The sequence below is a fragment of the Grus americana genome, chromosome 1 (assembly GCF_028858705.1).
Source record: "Grus americana isolate bGruAme1 chromosome 1, bGruAme1.mat, whole genome shotgun sequence".
Classification (NCBI taxonomy): Eukaryota; Metazoa; Chordata; class Aves; order Gruiformes; family Gruidae; genus Grus; species Grus americana.
This window is the reverse complement of record NC_072852.1, coordinates 217,439,891-217,454,641: the sequence shown is the minus strand read 5'-3', so window position 1 is coordinate 217,454,641 and position 14,751 is coordinate 217,439,891. Positions and strand designations below refer to the sequence as shown.

Below are 14,751 nucleotides of genomic sequence, written 5' to 3'. Positions count from 1 at the left end.
GCTAGTGGAGGGTGTCCCTGCCCATGGCAGGGGGGTGGAACTAGATGGGCTTTGAGGTCCCTTCCAACCCAAACCAGTCTGGGATTCTGTCATTTCTGGATTATAAAGAATCTGTTTTCATCCTCCAGGTTTTTCTAAACATTATACAGTAGAATCTTTGAAGATCTGATTTTTCCATTCTAATGGCATCTCACATCAGGGTATTCCCAGTGGTTTAAGTGGAATTATTCTTGAACCCTGAAGTGTTAATTTAATGCTATCTTCATCAGGTAACTCTCATGGCTGGCTGCCTCATGGGGCAAGGAATTCTAAAGAGATTTCCTTCGGTGCCTGTGTTCACCTACCCGACCCTCGTCATTAAATGTGACAAAGAGGACACTACCATGAGATCTGTGGAGTCAAATCTAGGAGGAGTAGTAGTTAATGTTAATATTAATTTTACTTATACTTGTTTTAAAGGGACTTTGTCTCTGGATTGCGGGAGGGTGATGGGCAGCTGTTGGTGGCCATTCCATATTTTTCTGTGCTCCCAGTGGACTTCAGTGCGCAGGCAACAAAGGTTTTGTCATTAAAAACAATGACCCTGCCTAAATTGTAAAGGAACAAAATGATGTGCAGAACAATCATCGAGTGACTAATGAGACCAAACAAAGAACTTGCAAACAAGCCCAAAACTATTGACACTAGAAAATACAAAGCTCGGGGGTAAGGGAAAGTGCAAAGTGTGTTTACAAGCGCCGAGCTGAAAGGCGAGCAAACAGAAGTCACGGCGCTTGCTGTCTTCTAGTGTTTATTGTTCCCATGTTTGCCACGATGAAAGCTCCTTCTCTAGGTTGGGGAAAAAGAGGAGAAAACAAAGATAGTTTCTGCAAACTTGGTTGATAAAATAGACAATGTGTTTTGCAACATTTTTCATTGTATTCTCTTCCTACCTTCTGGTTTATTTGCACTCGTTCCCAGCTTTTTGTTCCTGCTCCTGAGCAGTGTGGATGTGTCCCTGGAATATCGTTCACTTCCTTGTTCACAGTTGGCTGTTTAAGAATGTGCTTCTGAAGAACGTAGAATCATTTAGGTTGGAAAAGACCTTTTAAGATCATCGAGTCCAACCCTTAACCCAGCACTGCCAAGTCCACCACTAAGCCATGTCCCCAAGCACCACATCTACGCATACATGCCGTCATGCAGGTTGTTGGTTTAAGAAAAAAGAAAATAAAAGGAAACACGAGAAGCTAATTAGCTTGACAGCAACAGTACAGCGAGACAGTTATAAAAATTCCTTCAAATTATTTTCTGTGAAACTGCAAGAAGGAGCAGAAGCCAGAGAGGTGGAAGAGGACCTTCGTCTAGGGAGTCTTGAGTTATTGGGCCAAATCCTTAATTTCAAAGAGATATGAACAGGTTGGTGGCTGGGGAGGTAGAAGAGTGTACTGTAAGTGCAGTAAGGACTCACAAAGTACAAATGTCTGCAATTTCCTACCCTTTTTGGTTGTTTTGGCTGATAACCTTGTATCTCACGATGCTTGACGTTCAAAGAAACTACGGGCTGCAGGAGTTGAGGACAACTGAGGTGCCCAGGACGCTTGGCTGTCCACCTGTACTTTAGGGTTGGTATCTAGTGACATACTTCCAGAGCTAAACTGAAGCTGCTGTGCGGCAGAGGAAGCAATCAAAACCAGTTTTAATTGGGAAATTCAAGTGAAAGTAGAGTCTTTGTGCTGTACTACTAAATTTTTACAAAGTGGGGACACCAGCATGAGCAGATGAACAATATTCTGCCCAGGCTTGCAAACATTAGGCAAGGTACAGATGCTGGTGGAACCCTGTTGTTATTTAGAAAGCTTTTTTCCCTGTTTGCATCCCAGGTAGCTGCACGGCAGCCATCGTTTAAGAAAAATCAAGTTTCAGTCCCATCCTCCTTTTTACACTTGCCTCTGGGACTGGTCCCAGCTCTCGTAGCTCTGCATTTTGAGTAGCAGCTCCCTGCCCCAAATTAAAGAGAAGCTTTCCTCGCTCTGTCCAGATGTATCTTCTTTAGGGTCGTCGTGTTTCCCTTTTGTGGGACCCCGCTAGATTCCAGATGTTCACATGCAGGACTAGCTGGTGATACTTCGCCAAGAATGAGTTGGATCTGGACCTCGCTATAAAGCAGGCTGATCGCTACAGCAGCTTTGGATGTGCGAGATTATCCTGGGATAACGATAATTTTATAGCCTTAGCGTAGCACTGTTTTGCATTGGGTGCAAACTGCGTGGCTGTACTACTGCTAACTTGAAATTCTGATTTTCCAGAGCTCAGCTTAGGTGGTCCTTTCTCCTTGTAGGCTGAGGAAGATCCAGAAGGATCCGGAGAAGAGGGTAGATTTTTGTCATCAGCTTTCCTTTGCAGCTTTCTCTTCTTGCACAGCAGAAAAATAGGATTTTTTTAATCAAATACCGAGCCTGCAAAGGGCAGGCTAGGCAGCAGGCTTCCCGTCATTCTTAGGTCAGACTTCAGACTTCAGCGTCGCGATGGGTTCAGACACTGCGCAGTTGTTCCTGCAGGACTGCAATGACTGAGAAACGCAGAAACTCGCGCTAGTTTTATGACAGCAGATACGCGGTTGCTGCAGGCATGCTGTTCAGGGACGCTTCGGTTGCTTTGATCTCGGGCTTGTTGGTAATTTATATCCAGAAGTCGCGTTTTGTTGACAAATACTTGGAGACCTGATTTACTTTTATGTTAGGATGGCTTGATGGAGAAGAAGGGTATTTCAGGAATGACAAATATTGCAGTGATGGAAGGGTTTAAAAAGAAAAAGACTTAAAGAAAGCGAGCTCCTCTTCGATATTAGGAGAAATTGATGCCTAGAATAAATTATTTCCAGGAATCAGCATTTTGAAGGGAAAATCACTGTGGAATGTAACTGTTAACTGCAAAGGATGGGTTTTCCTGATCTTCCTTCCTTTCTCTCCCGATGTCCTTGGGAAATGCTGTTATGTATCGCTGATCTGAATACTGCTGAGTTCGGCAAAGCCAGCTGATTCAAGTTGTTGACTTTTTCACTTCTGAGTTTTAGATGAATTTTTAAAATACTCTATCCTTCACCATCAAACAATACGAGATCCATCGCTGTGCTGGGGATAAAATACATACGGACTACTCTCATAGACCCAGAAGGATGCTTAAGCTAATATTTTAACAGTAATAATTCCTCTTAACAATTTAGCTGCTATTGTACGTACCCCAACCTTTCCTTTTTATATTCCTTTTTATCTTCTGAGGTATTTGCGTATAAAACTTAATACACTTGGAGTCTCATTTACCAAAGTCATTCAACTGAAAATTCCCAGGTTGCACCATGCGTGAGATCGTACTGTTTATTTGATGGATTATAGGCATAAGTTTTAAACACAAACACTCAGAAAGTTTCACTCAGCATGCATGTTATGTAATTTTTATTGTTTGTTTTGGGGGTTTTTTTTAATGTTAAGTAAGAAGAACAGAGTAGTGTTACGGAAAATGCAAGATGAAAAATAGAATCCCTGTTCATTATGGGTTACAGGGTGTTTTCAAAAAACATCAGGGATGTTTTAGAAACCAGGGTTTCTAATGCAAATGCGAATAGGGCGATATAAGAAATTAATTTTCATTTTTAATAGGCTACCTAAAATAGATAGAAGGCAGCATCTGTGATACAGATCTCCCTTTTTATTTGGGGATTTTGCTTTGATTACTAAACAGGAAAATATGTCACATTACCATTGACTTTTCTACAAAGTTATCACTCCTCCAACACAATGATTTTTGTTCAGTTCATTTAAAACTTTTCCTTATCTTTTCATTTTCAGACTGTAGTCTGGGTGGGGCAGGGTCAGGTCTAATTTTGTTATATTACCTCCACCCATGTAAGGAAATTCTTTACCTTCAACATCAGCTATATTGTTTCCGACATAGTGGTGGCAGCTTACGAAGCATTTGGCAAGGTTTTTAATGCTTGGCGTAGGCAAGATTAGCCCAAGTAAACTATTGAGTTGCATCAACTCGTGAAAAGATGGATGTTTATGAATGAAACCTTAATTTGATCCACCATGGTCGTCCTACTGAAAGAGTGGGGGGCCAGTGAGGGTTAAGGTGCTCAAAAATATGTAAAAATAAAAGTGCTCGTGTTTAAAAGCATAAAATGATTTCTAGGTGGTGATGATTCAGATGAGACTAGTGTAAATTAGTCAGTGAAAACCCTCATAGCTTTACAAGTGTGGTTTTAATTGTGGGGTTTTTTGACTTAGTACTGGAAGGTCCCGGTTTTGGTGCCTGGTGGATTCAGATCAATAAATGAGAGGTTTAATTTGAACCTGAATTTAAACTGTAAAAATATTCCGTGGAGCTTCAGCGCAGCTTAGCAGTTTCTGTGCAAGACAAACATGAATAGAATAACAGGAATATTTTGGAAAGAAATGAGATAAAATGGAAGAGCCGTCCTTGGTGCCTTTGCACGATTCTGGTCTGCGTTAGGCATGGGTCAAATAGTTTCCATTTTTCCTTTGGGATTTGAGAAGCAACGAGTCTTTTAAAATAAAAAATACAAAGTAGTTTAGCTTGTTCTCTGTCTTCTCCAAGAAATTGAAATGGTAATTTTGAAATGGAGTGTGACTGAGACCTGCAAATGTTCTAGTGAAGAGACCTCGAAGTTACAGGAATGAACATGGTATGTTCAACACGGTGGCTTTTCTACATCATTATCATCTTAGATTAAGAACAACGTCCCAAAGGCAACCAAAGGTACTAACAGTATCTAAAATAGTTTTATTTACATCTTCGCTTTTGAGGAAATCGTTATAGAATGTAGAACGATTAAAGCCAGTGCACTTGAGTTCCTAAAATGTGTAATATAATCTCTTGAATTAAAAAAGAAAAACCTCCTCAAAGTGGTGATCTAAATCGAGACTAAAGTTTTGTTCCTAGGAGAACTATGTTATATTATACTTGAAACTTTGTGTTGAAATGGGAAAGATGTTCTCTCCATCCCCCATATGTCATTTCATTGATTTGAATTAATGCGTAGAATTTCTCACAAAAATATACTTTAATTTGGTTGTGTATCCATTGCCTTTGTTAAAGGTTTCATTTTTTCTCAGTCCTGATTTCACCCATTATTTGCTAAAGCTGAGACTCAGGTGGAGAAGTAGTTCTGTACCTCAAGTATGACAGTTCCACTGCGAAGAAATTATTTCTTAAAAAACATTGACTTTTTTCTATCGTTGGAAATTGTAATTCTGTGGTACTTAACTTCGTATTATCTTAGTTCTGATGCCAGATTTGTTTTAAAAAAAATTTTAAAAAATCTTGATTTCCTTTTGAGGTTGGAAAAAGACAGGTTTTTCAGTCTGATTGTAATACAGTAAGTGATTTAGTAATCTTTTGAGATTCAGAAAGAGAACAAAAGCCATTATAGAGGAATAATGTCTATTGTTTTTTTTAATATTTTTTTTTAATTTCCTCTTCAAGGTGTATGATCAGAAATTTTGAGAAGACTTTTTTTCAGACCTGAACTGTGATGTTCAGTGGTTTGGCTCAGAGCGTTGGAAAGTAAATGAGATTCAAATTTGGCATTATAAAATCCCATATGAATGTTAATTTATATCATATAGTTCAGCAAGTCAAATCTTTTGTTTTACTATTAACATATCCAGCTTGATATAATAATTACCATTTTAGAGAACGAATAGATACATTATCATTGAAAGCAACTTGTAACCGACCTGGTCTCTAATCCTGTATCTGATGGGATTGTCACGTTTGCTGCGTGATGATGAGTTTTTTAGCACGTGTCGGGGCTGCACGCTTAGCCATGGGTTTACTGGCTGACAAACGTGCCTGTGTTGTATTGCGCCGACTTTAATAACTTCCATTCTGGCAACTCTCATTGGTATTTAAGAACTTCATCATATTGAAACCGCTTTTAATTAATGAAAAGAGAAAGGCTGTAATGCAGTTTTCACGTGCTGACAGATTTGTATGCTTCCTCGTGTTTTGCCACGCTTTGCTTTGATGTTCTTTCTTCTATATCTCTGTATCACACTGGGGGGGGTATCCTGGCATCTCAACACAAAACTTCAGAGCTGTGGTCATTGCAAGAGGAGCGGGGAAATAATGAAGTTAATGTTTCTATATCTTTTGATATTCGTAGAACTGCAGAACGCAACCATAGATGAATTAATTCCTAGTGCTCGGTAGATAATAGTTGCAGAGAAGAAACACGTGTTGAGATGGGCTTCATCTCGCCCAGCTTTATACGAGCACCGTGTAGACGTGTATATCTAAGCTAATTGTCTGGGCGCTATTTACGGTCAGTGAAGAGGAATAGGCACTTGGCACGCTGCGTTTCATCTGACCTGTTTTAGCCATCTATCTTAGAGGGAGATGAATCGCACCACAGAAGTACCAGCTTCTCTCCATTGACTCTAAAAAGGACCTGGAGTGACAAACTCCGACGTAGATGTCTGCGCTGTAGAAGTCTTAAGTTAAATGACATCAACCCCTCCTGCTGGGTTTGACATAAAGAGAACATATGGGCTTGATATGAAGGCAGGGGGATCGAACTCTGAAAAAACTCGTTTATAGCACGCTGGAATTAAAAAATCACAGCTGCTTTGCAAACTGAGCATTTGTAATTGCTTTGCCAAGTTTAAACTATTTATTTGCATTTATTAGCAGAGTTGCACTCTGGCCCGGTGTTTGATCTGAAAGGCTTTAGGAACAGATAAGCTTGATCGTAAAAGTCTGCAAGTTCTGTTTTTGGGGGAGTTGCAGAATTGCCATCATCGTACAGCGATTCTCCTGAGAGCAGAACCAGTCATGGCAATTTTATACATCATTTGTATTCTCTGAAAGTCCAAGACAGACCTGCTGTTGGGATCTGAAAATCAATGCCCTTGAAACGGGCTGCTAACTTTGGCGCTCAGATAACTCTGATGCTCTAGGGCTCCTCCCTTTAGCGTTAGGAAAAGCACGCAAAGAGTTAAAATCCTCATGCTAACCTAGGACTACGCCTTACGAACCAAATGTGCGTTGCAAGATGAATTCCAGTAAAGCTGTGCCTGTACCAAGAGAGATGAGAACTGAAGCTGCATGTGTGCGTCGCTGTAGGTTTTTATGGATTTGCGGTTGGGAATTTCCTGACATTTTTATCAATTGAACATCCCAGCTGTAAGCTCGTATTACATAATTCTTTTAATAATTTAAAAAAAAAAATAAAAATATGCTTGACGGAGTATTTGGTAGAGCTGACATCACTTGTAAGTGCCTGTAGTTAACCTATAGCTCTTTCCCAGCCATACGGTGCATCTTCCTTCGCTGAACGGAGCCTTCCCGTGGCTGGGGGCCTCAAGTAGCTGCCCTGGCTGCTGACCCCTCGAGACCGGCCTTTGATGCGGGTAGCTGGCAGCATGGCTGAGTGAGCCGGCTACATTGTGGTGGCTTGAAAGAAATTCCCACGTTTGCTACCGGTTTGGCACGGCGGCTTATCGGTTTGTTTTCTGATGGCTGTAGTTTTGCACTAGCAGGTTTTGAAGCAGGTTTAATGTCTAAGGTTGAAGGTAAAAAGGAAGCCTGTGCTAGGAAGAACTTTACACTTGGTAGGTGGAGGATGAAGAAATAGTTTAGTATAAAGTGGATTTTGGATATAAAATTCTGGACACGAGAATTTGTCACACAATTTTCTTACTTTCATCAAAGCATCCTTCACCGAGGATGTCTGTGTCTGAAGTTGTAATTTCATCCGGTGGGTGCTATAGCTGTGTGCTGACGGTGGGTGAACTTTGACGTCGCCTTCTGGTAACTACCAAGTCGATGATAAATTTTTGCTGTGTATCTGGTATTTCTGTGCACAAAAGAGATGTGTTGTGCTTATGTAAAGTGGCAGGTATTGATTAGCAGGTTCGAATAAGCAAATAGCTGCGTATCTGAAGCAGACGGATGTTGGGTGTCTTGGTAACGTCATTTGGAGTCTGGTACGGCGACTCGAAGAGTGCTCTGGCCGGTAGAACTCCTTGGGGTTACTAGGTCCCTTTCTTGACATAAGTGACATCTCCCTGAGCGTATTCACTTATCCAAACCTGACCTCACTGTTCTGCTATGGGCGTATTACACAACTGGGTGGAAATCATTTCACAGACCGTGATATTGTTACGGTGCTCTGTGGTGCCATCTAATGGAAATAAAGCACTGTCATTCCTCCTTGTCAAAAATGAAAGATGTCCACCTGTCACTAGCCAGGCTAATAATTACAGGTGAATGTGTGTTGAAAGACGTTATAGGAGCATCTTACAAATCTAAACAGGAATATTAATGACATATACAAAAGTACACCTTGCTTTTCTTAATTTCTTTCTTAATTTTTTCAAAATCTTTCCCTCGTGCAGGCTCTTGATGGAAATGTATATGATCACCTTAAGGATTATTTAATGGCATTCAGCAGGACTGAACTAGAGACGTGCCAAGCTGTACAAAACACATTCCAGTTTTTACTGGAGACTTCCAGCAGGGTAAGTTTTTACTGAATGATCCTTTGTAACTGAATACTTACAGCATATATAAGTTGTCAGGCTTAAGATTTGATTCCAAAATAATGACAAAACTGAGTGGTTATTATTTCTGGTTACTCCTGAGTGGTATTAAGTTAAAAGAAACTAGACAGTTTTCCTGGGGAGAATTTTTCCTGTTGCCACCCAGATTGCATTCTCATGAGAGCATTTACACAGTACAAGATCTTTAGAGAACAGCAATCAAGAGATGTTCAGTTATACGCACTCGGCGTGTTTGGAAAGAGAAATTGCAGCCGAGTTGTGCACTGGGTAATCTGGAACTGCATTAGTCATCCATCACAATAAAGCCCTGTGAAACTCTTTGGATCATTTCTTAATAATTGACTGTCAACTTAAAAACCAAAATATTACGGTGTTTTCTCCCTTGAATTAAGAACAGCAAATACAGAAAACAGATTAGAGTCTTGTCATAGACGTGGTTTGTTTGCTTTGTCGAGCAGCCAGAATCAGTGATAGCTTCCAGGATAATTTTGATAGTTAAATAAGTCATCTGCTGGGCTACAAACTAAATAATCATTGCCTCTGAGCTCAAACGAGCTGCTTTGGTGCAGTCATAATATTCCTTTCTTTGCTTACCTTAACCACCCACACAGAAACAGAGCTCATTCATGCAGGGACTTATGTAGAAACAACATATTTAACACGTTCCTTATTCACCTGCAAGCATGCTAACTCACACCTTATTAGATACAAAGGGAGTGGATTAAAAATTGGCTTCACACTAGCTTGTCTTTGAATTTATTTGGCAGCAACTGTAAAGATAATGAAAATGCCATTTTATCTTCTGTTGGAAAAGGACATTCAGTAATTTATCTTGGTGTATGTCATTCAGGTCAGCTTAAAATATCTTCCCCAAAAATGCTGGGTTTGAGTCTTTTATCTAAATATGCATATGTGTAATGTCTACATATTCATAATTAATTTCTCAATATTGTATTCAATGCTTTCTGATTAGAGTATTTGGAGTGGTGCCTGTCAGTTAAACTGTTGTTTCCAAACAGCTCATAGAATCCCAGACTGGTTTGGGTTGGAAGGGACCTCAAAGCCCATCTAGGTCCAACCCCCTGCCATGGGCAGGGACACCCTCCACTAGCCCAGCTTGCCCAAAGCCCCATCCAACCTGGCCTTCAACACTGCCAGGGAGCCAGGGGCAGCCACAGCTTCTCGGGGCACCCTGTGCCAGGGCCTCAGCACCCTCACAGGGAAGGATTTCTGCCTCACATCCCATCTCCATCTCCCCTCCTGCAGCTTCAGGCCATTCCCCTTGGCCTGTCACTCCCTGCCCTTGTCACCAGCCCCTCTCCAGCTTTCCTGGAGCCCCTTTGGGGACTGGAAGGGGCTCTAAGGTCTCCCCGCAGCCTTCTCTTCTCCAGGCTGAACAAGCCCAACTCTCTCAGCCTGAGGTCTCCAGAGCAGAGGTGCTCCAGCCCTTTGATCAATCTTTGTGGCCTCCTCTGGACTCGCTCCAACAGCTCCATGTCCTTCTTGTGCTGGGGACCCCCGAGCTGGACGCAGCACTGCAGGGGGGTCTCACCAGAGCGGAGCAGAAGGGCAGAATCCCCTCCCTCGACCTGCTGGTCACGGTGCTGGTGATGCAGCCCAGGACACGGTTGGCTTTCTGGGCTGCCAGCGCGCACTGCTGGCTCATGTTGAGCTTCTCGCCCACCGACACCCCCAGGTCCTTTGCTCAGGAATACCCTCATCGTATATTTGCGCACGCTGATCTTGTGATAGCTCGTGTTAGCAAGCCTCTGTGTGGCCAGAAGCCTGCAGGTCGGCTTATTTTACACAGTAACAACTTCATGCTCTGTGTTTGAGGAAAATAGTTCTGTTTCTGCTTTACTAAGTCAGTACAACGCCTGGAGAATGAACAAAAATGTAAATACAGCTGTCAGGTCTGAACAGGATTTTTACAACTGGTTTATGGCTCATCAGCACCAATTTTCTTGCAGTTCAGGAATGCAGAGAAGAAAAATTTGTATTACAGATTTGTTGCTGAAAATGTGTGTCTTGCTCTGAAATACTAAACACATGAATCGGTGGCTTATTCCAGGGACGGAGGCTTTGCTCATCCTTTCTTTTGAACTTTCAGCATTTCTTGAAGTCCACGTTGCAAGAATCAGTCAGCTCAAAGGGAGAGCTGAACCCAGAATAGAAACTCTCCATCAGAAGCTATGAATGTGTTTCAAAAGTAGGTTGAGTGTTAAACATGCGACAAACTTGTTGGCAATTTAGTAATTTGGAATAAAAAACCAACTTGCCATCAAAGCGAAGATTTTATTTTATTTTTTTTTTTAAATATTTCGCCTGTTCTTTCTTAGCTTTAAGTACAAGATCACAAGCTTGCCAAGCTACGTTTGGAAAAAACACTTTAGATCATTGGTAGAAATGCTTTAGTTTTTCCATCTGAACTATAATTCTGTTTATGGGATGGAATGAAATGATATTTGCTGTAGAAGGAGACAAGTTGCTTCCCAGACGTGCCTGCTTACCTCTCGGGTGCCGGAGAGCCAGCGGTGGCTGCTGCGGATGGGCAGGGCTGCGTTGGTGCCAGCTGCTTAGGAGATTGTCAGGGTGGAGGGAAACATCTCAAACTCAAGTTTTCTGTAGAAAATGAAGGGTTTTCATGGTTTAGCGTAGCATTGTTTCTTGCAGCTTTGGAGGTTTTATTACTGCTAGGTTGGGGTGACCTGTGGAATTCCTCTGGCATGTCCAGGAAATATTACCCTCTGACACTGAGCATATGAAATTGCAATTTAACTTCCTTTTCACTTGAACAGTCTCAGTCAAGACTTGTGCTTCTCGCACTTCTCTTTTGGAAAAAATCTGATTTTCTTTGGAACATCTTCTGAAATTCCATTTGCTGTTTTGAATAACATTGCTGTGATGTTTCTGGTAAGAAGCTTCACCAACCTGGGGCAAATAATTTCATTTATGTACATCTCTGACGATGCCTTCTTTCTGCATATGGTATATATTTAACTTGGGATTTCAGGTCTCTTTTACCATGTCTATTGATGTTGACTTCATAAAGAAACTGTGTGAGAACGTTGACTTGATTTCTGACTAACAGGAAATCTATTTGGAAAAGTTGCTGCTTAATCCTGAGAATATTTTCTTTTTGACAATTGTCAAATATATTGTGCAAAATATTAATTTGCTGGACTTGCACGCTCTCCCAAGTCTGACGTTACGGTAACAGTTGTTCTCGTTTCTAATTAAGTTGCTTTGGAGGGAAATTTCTGATGGGTTGCTTTTGAGTTAGAGGTCTACAATGAAAGTTTATTGCATTAAAATAACTGTCTAGGTTTTCACGGCCTCAGTAACTACACGTTGGGGTTTTTTTCAAATTGTTGTATATTTGACATGGCACAGAGCTGTGTGCCCTGCTCAGTGTTCTAAAGGACCACGCGAAGACTGGAGGTGTTTAACGTAAATGATGTCGATGCCGTGGTCAGTGCTGAGCATCAGCTGAAGCTGCAGATCGTTCCTCCTTTAGTATTTTCCAAATTTCTGTTTATGGGAATTCCTAATACAGGCTCCATGTATGCCTTCTCTGTATGTTTTCTATGCATTTCAATGTGTTTACGTTCAGCTGCTCAAATTGGTGCAGTAATTATGTACTTTACTGTTTTAAATGAGTGCATTATTGGCCCTGGAGGACTATTTACTTTCCTTAACTGAAGATTAATTTTTTACAGTTCAGTATTTCGGTAACACAAGCATCAACATTTTGATGCGTTAAAGAACATGTTGTATTTACCATTGTACACACAGTGTAATCAGAATTCTTAGTCACATACAATGCTGCTGCTATTTCTGGATAAATACCATCTTTATTATACACTTCTGTACATTTAAACCCTTAGTTTGGTAGTAGATTTTTATAATTTCATGCTGCTATTTGCGCATTTTCCTCAATTGAAGCAGTGAATACTCTCTGGAGTTCTTCAGCCAGTGATACTATTTTTTCATATTGCAATCAGTGAGTTTTTCTTTATAAATATGTGTAAATTGTGACATAAGAGATTTGTTTAGGGATACGTGTCATGCTGTCTGAAATGTATCATTAAACAAATTTAGTAGCTGAAGTAGTTTTAGTTTAGCAAAATGCAAGCTACGAGAGGTTTCTCTGAAAGCAATTTAATATAAAGAGATGAATTTTGCGACTGATTTTGTATACATTATTCCACATAGTCTTTTCAGCTCCCGCAACTAATAATTTGTGTAAAAATAAGACATTTCAGCTTAAGAAAGAACTGCGCACAAGAAATTATCCACAAGAGGAGAGAAAAATATTTATGGTAGTGACACCACGTATACTCTATACTCAATAGTTAGCTTTTTTTTTTCCCCATTTTGCCTCTGTGGGATTTTTCATTGATTAGTGGCCAATATTTTTTAGGTCTTTGTCATCCGGTGTGTGTCCTACCGGTCACTTCTGAGTAACTGCCCAGAATCAGGTCCTGTATTTCCTTTTGTTGCATTCACGGTTCTGTCTCTGTTCGAAATAACCTACTAATTGTACTGGAGCATGTTTTTAAGTTTACACAATAACGGATCTAAATGGCATTTGTTGTTTTCTCAGGTGGTGCGGGATTACAATCTACAGCTGTTTTTACAGGAGAACTCCGTGTTTCACAAACCACAGCCCTTCCAGTTCCAACCAAGTGACAGTGACACTGTAAGAACCTTGCTGAATTCCTTCTTTTATTTGTTCTTGCTCTATTTTTAAGAATGTTGTTATCAATGGGTAAGAGAATAGCGCCCGCTGGTATCCCAGTCTGCTTTAACCTCATGCTATATTTTTGGAAAAGAAAGTGAAAGTGGCCTGATTCCACCAGCTCTGCTTGCAGTAGGTGGCTAACGGTAACAAAAGCATCAAACAGGCTCAGCATCATCTACAGAAGAGCGGAATCTTTATTTTTTTGCTTCCCGATTGTGACCAGCAGTCCCGTGTTTCTCTGCTTTCTGCATAATTCTTACTACATTTCGTTAGCATTTATCGTGCTGCTGAGATTCTCATAATAGTCACTAATACTGGGCTACAACATATGTGATGCTATGCCAAATAGTGTCCATGTACCCCTGAATTACTCAATGAATAGTTATATGTATATATCAGAAGTTATTGATTTGGAAAGAATACTGCTAAAACATTGCATTTCAAAATAATCTCGGAAGATATTATTTTGGTGCCTGTGTTGCTTCCAAAGCAATCATTAATTATATTAACTTTGAGTAAATCACAGTATGTAAATAGATTTTCAAACAGCACTTTAATACAGGTGGATTGTTGATGGCCCACCGACATTTCTAACGTTATTTTAAGAAATAATGGTTTAAAATAAGTCTAGATCTTTAAAAAAGTTAACCTCGTGCAGCTTTTTATTACTTGAATTCATTAATAAACTGACTTGGACAGAAATGTCTTGATCTCCAGGTGATTAAATTCACAAACCCTGTTAATAGATATGTAAGAGTGATTTTTCCAGACATACTAACATCTATAACAGAGTTTCCTTTGTCTTTCCACTTTAACAAACCGTGATTTTGATTTTTCTTCCAGCTCCTTTGTTATTTCCATAAAAATTTCAAGTTGTTCTTAATACAGTGAGCAGAATCTTTCGAACTCTCTTTGCCTTGCCTTTCTAACCTTTGCTGCTGTGTGTTTTCATCCTTGTGCAATCTCTGCGTCTAGAGTTTTAATGCAGTTCAGCTGGTGGATATTGAGCCCTCACCTGTCAGTGCTATGAGAATGACTATAGCAGAGGTATACGGTAGTATTTATGATCAGCCTTTGGCGTTTGTGTCGTTATCGTGCACGCATGCGGCTCAGGATGCTGAATTTACACTCGCGTAGAGGTGGCAACAGAATGCGTAATATATAAAAAATGAGGGGGGGGAAGCCTTTTTCACAATGAGACTTAAGGAAGGAAAAATCAATTTAACTGTGTTATTTGTGGGGATCAGCTTCACACCTATCTATCGCACTTGCACGGCATTTGTAATTGATACTCTAATCTTTTGGGGGCATGAATTAAAATTTCACAGCTCAAGATAGTGATGTGTGTAATTGGTTACTTCTCTGATGTGAACGGGGAAGCTTGTGTAACAGCTGGAGGCTATTAGTATGCACTGAGGAAACGCAGTCCTATTATTAATTTAA

General features: G+C 40.4%; 1 protein-coding gene across 3 annotated transcripts in view; it reads left to right on the top strand.

Annotated features, from left to right (window-relative positions):
* Positions 1-14,751, top strand: part of FCHSD2 (FCH and double SH3 domains 2) — a 165,525-nt gene that overhangs the window by 113,854 nt on the left and 36,920 nt on the right. For 2 of the 3 annotated variants that reach the window (XM_054843663.1, XM_054843646.1), the window contains 3 exons: positions 8,400-8,522; positions 13,171-13,266; positions 14,284-14,355. In XM_054843663.1, coding sequence (XP_054699638.1) covers positions 8,400-8,522; positions 13,171-13,266; positions 14,284-14,355 — 291 coding nt within the window. The remainder of the gene's footprint in view (positions 1-8,399; positions 8,523-13,170; positions 13,267-14,283; positions 14,356-14,751) is intronic. The other variant, XM_054843653.1, reaches the window with a different exon arrangement.